Here is a 16,531-nt window from a genome sequence, read left to right as displayed (position 1 = left end):
GATTTCAGAACTTACTATAGAGCTACAATAATTGAAAAGCATGGAATTCACATAAGGATAAACATCTAGACATCAATATAGTATACCACATGAATGGAATGGAGGAAAAAAAACACCTGATCAATTGATGCAGAAAAGGCATTTGACGAAATCTAACACCTTTCATCGTAAAACATACACACAAAAAAAAACATGAAAAGCCTCAATAAATTAGAAGGACAACTAGAAAGGAAATTTCCACAACACAGTAAAGGCCATATATGAAAAACCCATGGTGCACATCATACTCAGTGATAAAAGACTGAAAGCTTTACCTCTAAAATCAGAAGCAAGACAATGAATGATACCAGCTACTACAACTTCTGTACTTCTATTCAACAGAGCACACCATGTTCTAGACAGAGCAATTAGACCAAAAAAAAATTTTTTTAGACCAAAAATTTTTTAAGTCAATTGGAAAGGAAGAGCTAAAAGTATCTCTGCAGATGGCATGATCACCAAAGCAAAAAATACCTATTAGAACTAATCAAATGAATTCAGCAAAGTTTGAGGAGACAACTCAGTTACATTAGCTGCAAAAATAATTCTGTGTGCGCACACTAATAATGAACAATACAAAAAAGGAAATTAAGAAAAGTTTATTTACAATAAGATCAAAAAGAATAAAATACTTGGGAATAAATTTAACCAAGGAGGCAAGCCTTGCACCCTGAAAACTATAAACCTATTGATTCAGTGCAATCCTTATTAAAATATTATTGGCATTTTTTTTTTTTTGCAGAAATAGAAAAACCTATCCTAGGAGCACCTGGGTGGTTCAGTGGTTGAGTGTCTGCCTTTGGCTCAGGTCGTGATCCTGGGGTCCTGGGACTGAGTCCCATATTGGGCTCGCCAAAGGGAGCCTGCTTCTTCCTCTACCTATGTCTCTGTGTCTTGCATGAATAAATAAAGTCTTTAAAAATAAAAGAAAGAAAAACCCATCCTAAAATGCATATGGAATGTCAAGAGACTCAGGTTAGCCAAAATAGTCTTGAAGAAAAAAAAAAAAGTTGGAGAATTTACCCTAATTATTTCAAAACTTAATAAAATGGTAGCAATCAAAGCAGTGGCTATGGGTATAAGGACAGACCTATAAACAAATGGAATAGAACAGAGAGCCCAGATAGTGGAAAGGCAACCCATAAAATGGGGAGAAAATATTTGTGAATCCTATATTTAATAAGTGATTGATATCCAGAATATATAAGGAATTTATACAACTCAACAACAGCAAAAAACAACTAAGCTCACAAATCGTCAAAGGACTTGAATAGATATTTCTCCAAAGAATATACACAAATGGCCAAAAAGCACATGAAAAGATGCTCAATAGCAACATCGTTAGAGAAATGCAAATCAAAACCACAGTGAGATGGTTCATATCCATTTGGAATGGATTCTTACCCAAAAAAGAGAAAGAAAAATAATTCTTGGGAGTCACATGGAGAAATTAGAACCCTCATGCATTGCTGTAAGGAATGTAAAATGGGGAGCCTCTGGTGGAAGAGTTCAGTTCTTTAATAAGTTAAACTTACCGTATGATCCAGCAATTCCATTTCAAAGTAAATATCCAAAAGAATTTAAAAATGAAAAAGGACTCAAGCAGATGCTAGTTCACAATACCCAAAAGATGGAAACAACCTAAATGTTCCTCAGCAGATGAATGGTTCAAGAAAATCAAAATGTCGTGTGTGTAATGGGTATTATTTGGTCATGAAAAGGAATGAAGTTCTGGTAAATTCTGCTACACATTTGAGGTTTGAAAACATTAAGCTGGCAGACGACGCCGCCCCGGAGCCGCCCTCACCGTCCAGCAATGGTCAACCCCACCGTGTTCTTTGACATCGCCATGGACGGCGAGCCTTTGGGCCGCGTCTCCTTCGAGCTGTTTGCAGACAAAGTTCCAAAGACAGCAGAGAACTTTCGTGCTCTGAGTACTGGAGAGAAGGGATTCAGTTACAAAGGTTCCTGCTTTCACAGGATTATCCCAGGATTTATGTGCCAGGGTGGGGACTTCACACGCCATAATGGCACTGGCGGCAAGTCCATCTACGGGGAAAAGTTTGATGACAAGAACTTCATCCTGAAGCACACGGGGCCTGGCATCTTGTCCATGGCCAACGCTGGACCACAAACTGTTCCCAGTTTTTCATCTGCACCGCCAAGACTGAGTGGTTGGATGGCAAGCATGTGGTTTTTGGCAAGGTCAAGGAAGGCATGAACATCGTGGAAGCCATGGAGCGCTTCGGGTCCAGGAATGGCAAGCCCAGCAAGAAGATCACCATCGCCGACTGTGGACAGATCTGATGAATCTAACTCCTGTTTTATCTGAACTTCCAGACCATTCCTTTAGCTCAGGAGAGTGCCCCTCCACCCCCACCTGCTTGAAATAGCCCAGAGTCTCCGCACTCTCACTGCAGTTCTGCAGACTCCGTGGTTCCTTTCCCCAGGTCTAGCTGGATTGCAGAGTTCAGTTTATGATGATGAAATTTTTTTTTTTGAAAAATACTCAGTGATAAAAGACTGAAAAAAGAAAGAAAGAAAGAAAGAAAGAAAGAAAGAAAGAAAGAAAGAGAAAAAAAAGAAAGAAAGAAAAGAAAGAAAGAAGAAAGAAAGAAAGAAGAAAAGAAAACATTGCGCTAAGCAAAGTAACTCAGGCACTGAAGGATAAATACTGGTATTGTCACACTTATATGAGGTATCTAGGCTGTTCAGGTTCATTGAGAGACAGAAAGTATAATAAAGGTTATGAGGGGCTAAGGAAGAACAGAGTAGGGAGTTATTTAATGGTTACAAAATTTATGTTTTGGGGTGAAGAGTTTGGAAATAGGTAGCGGTGATGGTTCCACAGCATAATGAATGTAGTTGCTGCCACTCATTTGTACATTTCAAAATGGTTAAAATGATGATGATAACATAAGGCAACTTGTATGGTCTTTTAGTTAACTAAAATGAAGATTCTAAATGTTAAAATTAATGCTTAAAGTAAGGTTTCATGTAAAACTAAAGGAAATCAATGTGCTTTCTCTTTATTTTACTTTTATATTTTTTTTAATTTAAATTCAGTTAATTAATGTATAATATCGATTTCAGAGGCAGAGCCAGTGACTCATCCGTCTTATATAACACCCGCTGCTCATTACATCATGTGCCCTCCTTCATGTCCATCACCCAGTTACCCCATCCCTTCACCCACCTCTACTCCAACAACCCTCAGTTTGTTTTCTATGATTAAGAGTCCTTTATGGTTTGTCTGATTTCATCTCTCTCTTAAACCTTGTATCAATGTTTGTATATTTATAGGCTTAATGCCTCTGGGAAGTCAAGAATCTTCAGATAGTCTGGCAGCAGAGATTGTTACACCTGAAATCAGGTAAGGAGATCATGAAACACAGTTGTATTGTGTAACATTCCTGGAGGAAACTTAACCCCTCTACAATATAAAGAGGATCAGGTTTTTCTAAATATTTTATTTATATATTTGAGAGAGAGAGCACAAGCAGGGGGAGCAGCTGAGGGAGAAGCAGACTCTCCGCTGAGCAGGGACCCTGACTTGGGGCTCCATCTCAGGACCCCAGGATCATGACCCAAGCCAAAGGCAGCCGTTTGAACTGACTGAGCCATCCAGGCACCCCTCCAGGGATCACTTTTTCGCGCCCTGGGCCAAAGGCAGACGCCAAACCACTGCGCCACTCAGGGATCCCAATATTTATCTTTTGGGACGCCTGGGTGGCTCAGTGGTTGGGCGCCTGCCTTTGGCCTGGGGCATGATCCTGGAGTCCCAGGATTGAGTCCCACATTGGGCTCCTTGCATGGAGCCTGCTTCTCCCTCTGCATGTATCTCAGCCTCTCTCTCTGTATCTCTTATGAATAAATAAAAATCTTTAAAAAAAAATATTTTATCTATTAACTGCATGAAGTGGTCTGGGAAAGCTATATTGGAGTAGACAGAAGTATATCCCCATCTCTACTACTCTTCCCTCAATATTACCTTACATTCTTATTTAGTCATAGTGTTTTTAAAATTCTATTTATTTCAATATACCTGGCTTGATATGTAAGAATGAAAAGTTAGGGGGAGAAGCACCAAGTATCCAGCAGAAGGAGAATGATTAACCCTGAATATTGGTTTACCTTCTTTGGGACTGTTTGCCCCCATTTAAAATAGACAGTGGTCTTGATTTTTCGTAACATTTTTGAGGGTATTAAATGAAATAATGGTTGTCTAAGAACTTTATGAACTCTGAAAGTTACCATAGGCATTCAGTATATATAAATGACGTTATTTATATATATTGTAAATGAATAATAATAAATGAAAACTCTTAATTTATGTTGTTGGCATTTATTTAAAGAGGATAAACAAAAGGAATATAATGCAACACCAACAATGGAGGCACCTTGTATATCTCACTTTTCTACCATCTGATGCGGTACTTTATTTTTGGAGGAATAATATTTGTAGAATGAATGAACATTTATTATTTATAGATGCTTCTAAGTACATGGCTATACCAAAAAAATAAAAAACAATTTTTTTGGGGGGGGGACCTGGGTGGCTCAGTCAGATAAGTGTCTGACTCTCAATTTCCACTCAGCAAATCATGATCTTAGGGTCACAGGCTCAAGCCTTGTGTCAGGCTCTATGTTAGGTGTGGAATCTGGTTAAGATTCTCTCTCTCCCTCTCCCCCTCCTTGCACTCATACATGTATGCCTCCTCTATCTCATTAATAAAGAAATAAATAAAAATTAAAACAAGGATGCTTTTAGGTTATGGAGTTGGATTTTTAACCTGAGGAAAAAGAAAAATGATATTCAACAAATAAAATGGCTTTTTTTGAGAATGACTCAGTACAAATTTAAATATACTGTTTCCCGAAGAGCTGTCAAGAAAATGAAATGGTAAAAGAGATGAGATACAATATTGTTTTAGTTGAAGGTGTACAACATGATGATTTTTTTTAAATTTTATTTATTTATTCGTGAGAGACAACGGAGAGGCAGAGACAAAGGCAGAGGGAGAAGCAGGCTCCATGCAGGGAGCCCAATGTGGGACCTGATCCCGGACCTCCGGGATCATGCCTTGAGCCAAAGACACGTTCAACCACTGAGCCACCCAGGTGTCCCCATGATGATTTCATATATGTCTATAATGTGAAACGATCACCGCAGTAAGTTTAGTTAACATTCATCACCACACATAATTCTTTTTTTTTTTTTTTCCTCTTGTGGTGATACAACTTTTCCTTTGAGCAGTTTGGCAGAATGTGGATATTGTCTACAAAGGTGCCTATCTCTTCAGTGCTTGGGTGACTCGGTTAATCATCTGCCTGCAGCTCACGTCATGATCTCAGGATCCTGGGATCAAGCCCCATGTCTGGCTCCCTGCTTAATGGGGAGTCTGCTTTTCTCTCTGCCCTTTTCTTCGTGTTCTCTCACTCTCACTCTCTCTCTCCTCTCTCACACAAAAATAAATAAATAAATAAATCTTAAATGTGCCTGTGTCTCAACCCTTAAGTCCCCTTTCTAGAAATTAATCCTAAGGAAATAACCAATAAAGCTGATTGTTACTAGCATGTTAAAGCTCAGAATTAGTAACTGTCAAATTTGAAATAATTGGATATTGATTAAATAATTAACAATTCATCTATATTATTTAACTTGTCATTTAAAGTATTATCATTAACATATATTTAATGATATGAAAAGATTGTGAATAAGTGTAAATAGCAGATAAGCTCTGATAATACAGCTTGTTAGCAAGAATACAATTTAACATTTTTATTGGAATGGGGGGACTGCATATTTTGAAGGCATTCTTCATTGAATATTATATCTTGACACCAAGTAATTAGCATTTCAAGAGCAAAGCATTAGAGATTGTATTTTTGGATACAAACCAAAGAAGAAATATATCAATGCACTCCTAGCTTAAACATCTAAACCAAAAAGAAAAAAAATTTTGATATCAGTCATTACAAATCATGGTATTTGGGTGTTTGGATGCTGTTATCTTCAGATTATTCATTCTGAAAAGAAAGTACTCAAGACCTGAAATGTAATGTCTTAGCCAGTTACAAGAGCTAAATTCTTTGCAGGTATTTTGTTTTTCATTTCTGTCCTATGTATTAAATCTGTAATTGTGCATAGCTGGATTTTATAACGATATTGTTTTGATGTGCCACATAATCAGGCTTTTTTTTTTTTTTTTTTTTTTTGATAATTTAGGGAGAAACTTATTCGTCTTCAACATGAGAATAAGATGTTAAAAATTAACCAAGAGGGTTCAGACAATGAAAAAATAGCCTTATTGCAGAGTCTTCTGGATGATGCAAATCTGCGCAAGAATGAGTTGGAGACAGAGAATAGGTAGGAATGAATATAGATGGCAGCATGTAGACACCAGTTTTCTCTGTTTTCTTTGATTTTGATTACCTTAAAGATTTGAATTATATTTTGAAAACTGATAATATGTTATTCCATTCCATTTTAAGAGGACTTTAATCCATTGTGGAAAAGTATTGTGCCTCTTTACAACAACAACATTTCCTCTTTATTTCCCCTTTTCTCTTTCTAATTAAAATTAGAGGATTAAAAAAAATCTGATCATTAATTCAGTCTTTCACAATTTCAGTTGTATATATTATCAGATTAATAAAGTTTACCCTGTTTTTATAAGCTAAGGTATTGAAGGATCAGTTAATATGAGAAAAATAGGATCCATCAAAACTGAATTGACAAGAGCTTCCCCCCCTCTTCCCCACAAACAAGAGCTTTTAAAAACAACAACAACAACAACAACAACAAGCTCTTATTTCTTGGGACCCTGAAAAAATGTCTTTCATCTTATAAACAATTATGAGAATTTAGAATCTGCAAATTATACAAGAAAACCACTTTTCTGCTTCTAAGTTTTCAGTGTATTGCATTAGGCAGTCATTCAAAGCTACTTTATAAAGCAGTAGCTTACTCTGGAAAGGACTAATTTTACATCCTGTTGTGACAATCTTTCTTTTCTTTTTTGGAAATGTTTCTTAGATACCAAACATATGATGTCTTTTCCTTTCCTTAGTGCTGTGATACACTGTTATTTTTGAGGGATTTGACATTTTTATTAATGGTTTCATAGTTTGCCTGATATTACAGATTCTTTATTATGTCTTATTGATTTGGCATTTTCCAGATATGAGTCATTCTTGTGAGTCAGTACTGTTAGGACAATTTTACATGTCCTGCCCTTCTTGGCACCTTAAGTTTTAAAGCTGCTGAGGTAGAATCAGCAAGCAGTATAAATACCAGGATGATTAGTAGAGCATAATTAAGTATAAATTAAAGGAAAATAGTTTTATATCAGTTGTAAGAGCATAGAAAATGAGTACTTTTAAAAAATACTTAGAAAAAGTTTTAAATGAAAAGAGGAGAAAGGGAATTGCAGAAATCAGCTGGCCATCATGCGGTCCCACACTGAGAACACCCTGTTGACCTCCATCATCCTTTGCCTCTGGGCTCTGTTTTAGCCATCGTTCAGGAAGCCCTTCTCTGTACCCTAATTTTTTTCCAGTAAATTGACACCGACAACTTCCTTTATAATGCTTTGCATTGTTTCTCACAGGCCTTACAGCTATCAGTCTTCTCTCATCAGAAACAAAACAACTACTTGTCATTGACACAGCTCTCATGATGTAGATGACAGATTACCTCCTAAATCCTGATGACATTTACAGATGTTTACAACTTAGTATTGTGTTTGTTCTTTTTACTAAATTCTGATGACATTTACAGCTGTTTACAACTTAGTATTGTGTTTGTTCTTTTTACTAATTTTATCTTTATGTTTTCATCATGATCAGTGTACACTTTAATCCCAATCCTTTCTTTCCCGCATTCCCACATCCATTCTCCTTCTGATAACCATCAGTGTGTTCTTTATAGTTAAGAGTCTGTTTTTTGGTTTGTCTCTTTTTTCTTTGCTCATTTGTTTTGTTTCTTAAATTCCACGTATGAATGAAATCATATAGTATTTGTCTTTCTCTATTTCACTTAACATTATTCTTTCTATCCATGTCATTGCAAATGGCAAGGTGTCATTCTTTTTTATGACAGTTATTCCATTTTATATATACCAACTCTTCATCCATTCAGCTATCAGTGGGCATTTGGCTATTTCCATAGTTTGGATCTTGTAAATAATGCTGCAATAAACAAAAACCTGGCTGGCTCAGTCAGTTAGGCGTCTGCCTTCAGCTCAGGTCATGATCTCAGGGTCCTGGGATGGAGCCTCACATCTGGCTCCCTGCTCAGTAGGGAGTCTGCTGCTCCCTCAGCCCCTTCCCCTGCTCATGCACGTGCATGCATGCTCTCCTCTACCTCTCAAAAGAATAAATAAAATCTTAAAAAAAAAAAACCTCTTGGTTTCATTGATTTGTTCTAATGGTTTTTTTAGTTTGTATATCATTTAAAGCTGCTCTGATCTTTTTTATTTCATTCCATTTCCTGGGTTTGGGTTTTGTTCTTCTTTTTCTCTTATGTGAAACCCCCACAGTCTTTGTTTTTTTTGTTGTTGTTGTTGTTTTTTAATTTTTTTTAAATTTATTTATGATAGTCACACAAAGAGAGAGAGAGAGAGAGAGGCAGAGACACAGGCAGAGGGAGAAGCAGGCTCCATGCACCGGGAGCCCGATGTGGGATTCGATCCCGGGCCTCCAGGATCGTGCCCTGGGCCAAAGGCAGGCGCCAAACCGCTGGGCCACACAGTCTTTGTTTTAAAGCTACCTTTTCCATTATAAGCTACTCTGACTTTCTTTTGGCATCCATTTGCATGATAAATGTTTCTCCATCCCCTCACTTTCAATGTGCATGTGACTTTAGGTCTGAAATGAGTCTTCTGTAGGCAGCATCTAGATGGGTCCCTTTTTTAAAAAAAAAAAAAGATTTTATTTATTCATGGGATCCCTGGGTGGCGCAGCGGTTTGGCGCCTGCCTTTGGCCCAGGGCGCGATCCTGGAGACCCAGGATCGAATCCCACATCGGGCTCCCGGTGCATGGAGCCTGCTTCTCCCTCTGCTTGTGTCTCTGCCTCTCTCTCTTTCTCTCTCTCTATCATAAATAAATAAATAAATAAATAAATAAATAAATAAATAAATAAATAAATAAATAAATACATTTATTCATGAGAGACACAGAAAGAGAGGCAGAGACTTAGGCAGAGGGGAGAAGCAGGCTCCCTGTAGGGAGGCTGATGCAGGACTCTATCCCAGGACCCCAGGATCACAACCTGAACCAAAAGCAGACACTCAACCACTGAGCCACCCAGGCACCCCAGATGGGTCTTGTTTTTCTATCTACTCTGTCACCCTGTTTTGATTGGAGCATTTAGTCCATTTATACCAATGTAATTATTGATACATGTGTATTTATTGCTATTTTGTTACTTGTTTTGTGGCTATTTCTATAGTTTTTCTGTGATCTTTTCTTCCTTTGTTTTATTACATGGTTTGTTGGCTTCTTTAGTGATATATTTGGATTCTCTTCTCTTTATTCTTTGCATATCTATTACTGATTTTTGATTTGTGGTTATCATTAGGTTTGTATATAGTATCTTCTGCATATAGCAGTTTATATTAAGTTTAAACCCATTTTTTACTCCTTCCCCCCCACCCTATCTTTTAGGCATATAGTGTCATATTTTACATCCTTTCCTTTTATGAATCCTTTGACTGATTTTTACAGAAATATTTATTTTTACTACTTTTGTGTATTTTACTTTTCATGCTCCCTTATGGCCCTTCCTTTCCACTCAGAGTCCCCTTTCTGGGGACCTGTATTTATTCTTGTATTTCTTGTATTTGTTCTTGTATTTCTTGTAGGGTTGGTTTAGTGGTCATGAATTCCTTTAGCTTTTGTTTGTCTAAGAATCTCTTTATCTCTCCTTTTGTTCTGAATGACAGTCCTGCTGGATAGAGTATATTTTTTTCCCTTTCAACACTTTGAGTATATTATGCCACTCCTTATGTCCTGCGAGGTTTCTGCTGAAAAATCTGCTGATAGCCTTATGGGGTTTCCCTTGTATGTAACTGTCTTCTTATCTCTTGCTACTTTTAATTTTTTTTCTTTATCCCCAACTCTTCCCATCTTAATATATGTGTTGGTATGGATCTTTCTGAGTTGGATTTTTGGCGGGATCTCTGTGCCGCCTAGATCTTGATATCTGTTTCCTCCCCCAGACTGGGCAAGTTTTCAGCTGTTATTTCTTCAGATAAGTTTTCTGCTCCCTCAGCTCTCTCTTCTTCTTCTGAGATCCCTATAATGCAGATATTATTATGTTTGATGGAGTTGCTGAGTTTTCTAAGACTATTATCAATTTGCTTAATTTTCTTTCTTCTCCTTTGCTTAACTTGGTTACTTCCCATTGCTCTTTCAGGTCATTAATTCATTCCTCTACTTCATCTAGCCTGCTATTCCATCAAGTGTATTTTTAATTTCATTTATTGTATACTTCATTTCTGATTGCTTCCTTTTTAATGCTGTGTTAAGGGTCTCAGTGATGTCCTCCATTCCTTTCTCAAATTCAGTGAGTTTCCTTATCGTCATTACTTACATTCCTTGTCAGGCATATTATTACATATGTCTCTCTTGCTTTGGTTTCTTGCTGTGGTTTGGTCCTGTTCTTGTATTTGGCAAATATTCTGTGTCTCCTCATTTTGCCTTATTTTCTGTGTCTATTTCTGGTAGGAAAGTCAGCTACTTCTCTTGCTCATAATGATAATAGCCTTATGAAGAAGATGTCCTGTATTGCAGTGTCCCCTGTTCCCCAGGGCCTGGCACTTCTTGGAGTGTCTCCTACATGTGTGCTCTGCTGATGAGTCTTGACCTCTTTTTCCTTCATTCCCATTGTCTATAGATATTCTCTTTGCCTATTTGTGGGCAGTGTTTGGTCCCCAGCAGGGATGGGGAGTGTTTTAACAAGGGGTGTAGTGGTATGCTTGTGAAATGAGATCTGCCTCACAAGTGAGACCAGAGGTCCCACAAAACACACAGGTTAGGAGATGTGGTGTTAGCAGGGCTTGTGCCAGTCTTCTGCAGGAGGGGCCTGCAGCACTAGGACTAAGAGGAGCGTGACTGTGAGAGGTGGAAACATGAGGCAGTGCTTGGTGCAAGGAAGTTAAATAGGAGTGGTGGCTATATGTTTGTGCTGGAAGACAAGCGAAGAAAAATGGTACTTGCCAGTTCCCTTATGCCTGGAAGGGTCTGTGCCTGATGCCTATCTTTCTAGGACACATTCCAAGAGGAGCAAATTAGTGTCCCTCGAGTCTGCCCTTGGCATTTTTCAAGCTGCTGGTTCTATACTGTATCTACACTGCTGTTGGTCATGCTATCTTTAAGGGTTGGGGCACTGCTTCCTATTGCAGTCAGGGCTCTACCAGAGCCAAGCTCACCAATAGCTTCACTTGTGTATTTATGTATACTTCACGCTTTAACAGTTATATTGCTGTGTTCATTTGTATATTTGCCATTACTGGACATTGGAGTTGTTTTTAGATACTTACAAGGAACATCTTGATATGGACTTACTATATTTTATATTTTTATTATTATTATATATTTATATTTTGTTATATTTTATGGTAATTACCAAGGCCTAATAGGTTTACAATATTTATTGACTAAATAATTTCAAAAGTGGCTAAGTTGAACTACTCTAATAGCTTGAAATATATTTCCATATTACTTTCTGAAAAAATTGAACAAAGCTACAGTGTCACTAGTAATGTATTTGTGTATCTCCCCATATAGAATATAGGTTTTCAGATCTTTCCTTCACTATTTAAAAAACACCCAAATTCCTCAATGTGAGAAGTATCAGTTATTACTATAGATTTGATTGAATTTTTAGTGTGATTTTCACTAATTACAGAACTTGGAACATTTATAGTAAGAATTTCTTAGTTTATTTAGTAAAAAAAAATAATGGCTTATTGAATTTTCTGGCTGTTTCCATCCTAAGTACTCATTGTCCTGTTTTGTCATTAATTCAAGATGGTCAGGCTTCACTGACGTGTTTCCTATTAAAATAACCAGTCATCTCTTAAATGGCCAATCTAACGTGAGCATTTAAGACTTTATCTTTCTTGGGATGCCTGGGTGGCTCAGCAGTTGAGCGTCTGCCTTCGACTCAGGTCATGATCGCAGGGTCCGGGGATCCAGCTCTACATTAGGCTCCTTGATCTGTAGGAAGCCTGCTTCTCTCTCTCCCTCCTCTGTTCCCCCTGCTTGTGCTTTCTGTCAAATAAATGAATAAAATCTTTTTTTAAAAAAAATATTTTTTTAAGTAGGCTCTAGATATGCCATTCTTGACCTCATTTATACCCTCTTATTTTTTTGTGGGCTTTGGACATGGTGAATTCTGTCTTAAATCCGCTTTCCACCCTTAATCACTTAAGTATTTTTATTTCTTATTCTGGTCTCAGTTCAGTCAAGCCTAACTCCTCCACACAATTAGGTAAGGTTCTTGCTGCTTCAAGCAGTCGTTAGTCCTTTTTGGGACCTCGATGTACTATGTAGAAGTATTTATCTTGTATTTTAATATTTGGCTTCCTCACTAAATTCCTTGAGTACAGGGATCTTTTAACATAGGGCTGAGCATAGTGCCTGATACATAGCTTGAATAAAAATGTATTGAAGTGAGCTTCAAATAATTCGATATGTGTAAACAAGTATATTTGTGCCACAAAATATGTCCACTAAACTACCATATTTGAAATCATCATAGAAATTTTAAGTAAACAAAATATAACCAACCAGAACAGTGAGCTCTACTATTTATCTTAACATGAGGGTTTGTTTTGCGAGTTATGCTGTCTCTCTAACCAATATGACGACCTAGGGAGAAGGTATAATTAAGTCTGGATTTGGAAAATTATTATTCATTTGATTTCTAGGCTGGTAAATCAAAGACTTCTGGAAGTACAGTCACAAGTTGAAGAATTGCAAAAGTCTTTACAAGATCAAGGCTCAAAAGCAGAAGATGTAAGTTTTAACGTGTGCCAACTATGGTGCAACAGTTTCACAATGTTATTTTTTAATTGATTGTCTCTATCAAAATAATTTATAATTACATTGGTAATATGAAAGAAGCAATATTTTCTTTTTACTAACATTCCTTATGAAAAAGACCAGACAGTACTTCATTGTCTGTTTTGGAATCACTCGGCTAGGAATTAGAAGTTTATTTGTAGTTACTAAGGAATTAATTGGTGGTGGTTTTCATTTGTTTGCTTTAGAAAGTAGGGAAACTACTTTTTTTTTTTTTAAGTTTTTATTATTCACTTACATTAACCTCTACACCCACTGTGGGCCTCAAACTCATGACCCTGAGATCAAGAGTCACATGGTCTTCTGACTGAGCCACTCAGGCTCCCCAAGGCTTTGTGTTATAAATGGACTCATATCAGTATTCAGAATATAGGGTTTTTCCTTCAGGTCAACAACAACGAAATGCTAGTAGAAATTAGCATGTTCAAGTAGAAATTTTTTATGTGTAATTTATATTTTTAAATATAATGCTATCCCTAAAAATAACCATCTCAGAATTTCTGAATCCTTCTTACTATCCTCAGCCCTGCCCCACTCAAATATAAGTTCAGTGACCTTTTTTAATATTCCCTTATACTTTGCATATCTGTCATAGCCTTGCCTGCTTGACTGGCATGCTCATGTTAGAATGTACTAAATGTGTTGAACCAGAAGAACTAGATGGACTTTCATGTTTTCATACTCACTGTCTAAATTATCACAGTACTTATGAAGCACATAGTCTGAGTATCTAATGAAGTGTCAATTAAATTTTGCAAATCCTTTACATTCAATAAGCAGTATACGGTGGAACTACAACTGTAGAGTGTTCAAAAATAGTGTAAAGAGGAGGAAAGAAAGCCTTAATTTTAGTGATCAATCTTTGCTTCAGACAGTTGGCTCTTGTTTAATTATTGCTGGTGTAATTTTCTATAAACTCTGGCCTTTGAGTATAAATCTACATAGTTGCTTTCACTGATAGTCTTTTTGGAGAATTGTCAGAACCATAGATATATCATTTCTATCCAGCCTTGTTAATGTAGGAGCGTATGAAAACAAAAGGAACCAATGAAGGGACCAGTCTATTACTCAAAACCTGTGAATATTAGATAAAAAAGCTTATCATTGACCTAATTTTATAAGTTTCATAAATATACATCTATCTTCTATTAGCAGTATGCTCTTCCTAAGATCACTGACTTTAGTTTATTCTTCAGTTAGTGTGTTGGTAGTCCTTCTTAGATCCCAAATTGATTCCTAGTTCCTAAAATTGTCACCAACATCTAAACTACCTTAATTCCCTTATTAAAATGGAACTAGTTTGAAATATCATGGTTTACTTTTAAACATGTTTTTAATCCAGAATGCTCAACAAGAAAGAGGTGAAGCAAAACAACATTAGTGTATTAAAATCTCAGTCTAAGTAAGAGGATATTAGAGATGAACCAAAGTGATTTCTTCAGTAAAATCACTAGATCCCTTAAACTGAGGTAAATATAAACTTTGTTTACAAAACTTTGAGGAGACTTTTTGTTGATTTGTTATGGGAGAGAGGGGAAGGGCATGTGGTCTGTAGGAATGGCCGAAGAAGTCATATCAGCTCTACCTTAGTGCTACAGTCATAGCTATTATACATACTTGATTCACTTACTTGTAGCAGAATGTACAGAAGGAGTTTATTCTGTTAAAAAGTAATTTTGCATAGCCTGATTTAGGTATCACTGTGGTGGTAATGAAATCTAATTAAATATGCTGTGTGCCATTAGCACTTCAGAAGTGAAATGCTAGCCCTGAAAGTACCCCTTGCATAAGTTAGTTTATTTAACTGCCCAGATGCTAAAGAAATGTGTTGCTCTAAATTCTTAGATATATCTCCTTAGAGTTCTTTTATATATATATAGAAAAGATTCAGATAAGAACTTCCCTTTATTGTGATATACCTCAAAATGGTGAGAAGAAATAAATGGTGTGGTTCTTTCCCCCAGCAAATGTTTGATGTTTTTGTCTTCTCTTTCACTAACCTATAGTGCTGCATCTCAGGAATATGTAGTACATAGGACAACCAACCAGTTGGAACTGGTCCTCTCTGAAGAACAGCATAATTTCTGCCTATTTCTGTTACCAAAAGCACAGTCCTTTCATGTGACCCTAAGTCAGAGAGTAGGATGGTTTACACATTTTTATTATTATTTTTATGTCATTTATCTTTAGCATGGAAGCAGAAAAAGCATTGTTATATCCAGTCATATGGATAATTTGAGCTAGCCACAGTGTATAAAACTCAAGAGAACAAGACAGGATGAGGAGACCATAGAAGAAAGAAAAATGTACATTTTTTTAAAAAAATGTATAACTTTTACCTCTGTTCATGAATTACTAAATCGTTCCTTCTATTGGCTGCTGTGTTTGCTTCATACTAATATGTCCTCTCTGTCTCTTGGCATGGTTTCTGCTCAAAAGGCTATTGTAAGTATGGCTTTCTATTCATTTCTATATATTGAGCAAATTTTTTATTTATGTACATTCTCTTCCATCATAATTTATGGTATTGAAATTTTTAATACAGGAATTTTATGTGCAATGAATATATTATTTGCCTTACAGGTTTATGCCCTTTACTCTTAAGATATTTAAAGGATATTGAAAACTTAACAAGTCAAACCAAAAAGACACCTGCTCTTATTTTTTCCCTCATCCCACTTCTGCTCTACCTCCTTATTATAATTAGTACGTTTATTTTAAAGATTTTATTTATTTATTCATGAGGGACACAGAGAAAGGCAGAGACATAGGCAGAGGGAGAAGCAGGCTCCATGCAGGGAGCCTGATGTGGGACTCAATCCCAATACTCTGGGATCACACCATGAGCCGAAGGCAGACGCTCAACCACTGAGCCACCCTAATTAGTACATTTTTATAAATTATTTTGAGGCTTGCTATTGCAGTCTGGCCCCTCCTGCCCCCTCTGTAGTAGTAACAGTCTTCAGTTGAGAGGTGGTGGAGTATAAGAAGCATGGAAATAAAGACCATGCACAAACTTTGGAGTCTAGCATACCTGGGTTGTTTTGTTTTGTTTTGTTTTGTTTTTTGTTTTCAGACCTGGGTATAATTCTGGGTCTGCCACTTGAAAGTTATGGAATGTCTCCCCAGTCTCACCTTTCTCACCTATAAGATGGGTCTAATATTGTTCACAGTTGTGAGATTAACATGAGACTGCATATGATATACTTTAGTGCAGTGCCTGGTATATTAACCATTCATGAGATAATTATTGTGTATTATCTCAGGTAAAACTAATTTTGCAGGGCACCTAGGTGGCTCACTCAGTCAGTTAAGCATCTGCCTTCAGCTCAGGTCATAATCCGGAGTTCTGGGATAGAGTCACATCAGGCTTCATGCTCAGCAGTTTTCTGTTTCTCC

At 36.8% G+C, this 16,531-nt stretch overlaps 1 protein-coding gene and 1 pseudogene across 4 annotated transcripts in view; both read left to right on the top strand.

Annotated features, from left to right (window-relative positions):
• HOOK3 (hook microtubule tethering protein 3) overlaps positions 1-16,531 on the top strand; it is a 109,750-nt gene that overhangs the window by 73,073 nt on the left and 20,146 nt on the right. For 3 of the 4 annotated variants that reach the window (XR_012002543.1, XM_025993691.2, XM_072763357.1), the window contains exons 14-16: positions 3,343-3,412; positions 6,269-6,409; positions 12,979-13,066. Coding sequence is in view for 3 of the 4 variants with exons in the window: in XM_025993691.2 (XP_025849476.1) it covers positions 3,343-3,412; positions 6,269-6,409; positions 12,979-13,066 (299 nt within the window). In the remaining variant the exon portion in view is untranslated. The remainder of the gene's footprint in view (positions 1-3,342; positions 3,413-6,268; positions 6,410-12,978; positions 13,067-16,531) is intronic. The other variant, XM_072763358.1, reaches the window with a different exon arrangement.
• LOC112916167 (peptidyl-prolyl cis-trans isomerase A pseudogene) lies at positions 1,717-2,484 on the top strand (annotated as a pseudogene).

This window comes from Vulpes vulpes, chromosome 7 (genome assembly GCF_048418805.1).
Source record: "Vulpes vulpes isolate BD-2025 chromosome 7, VulVul3, whole genome shotgun sequence".
Taxonomy (NCBI): Eukaryota; Metazoa; Chordata; class Mammalia; order Carnivora; family Canidae; genus Vulpes; species Vulpes vulpes.
This window is presented reverse-complemented; position numbering and strand designations above follow the sequence as displayed.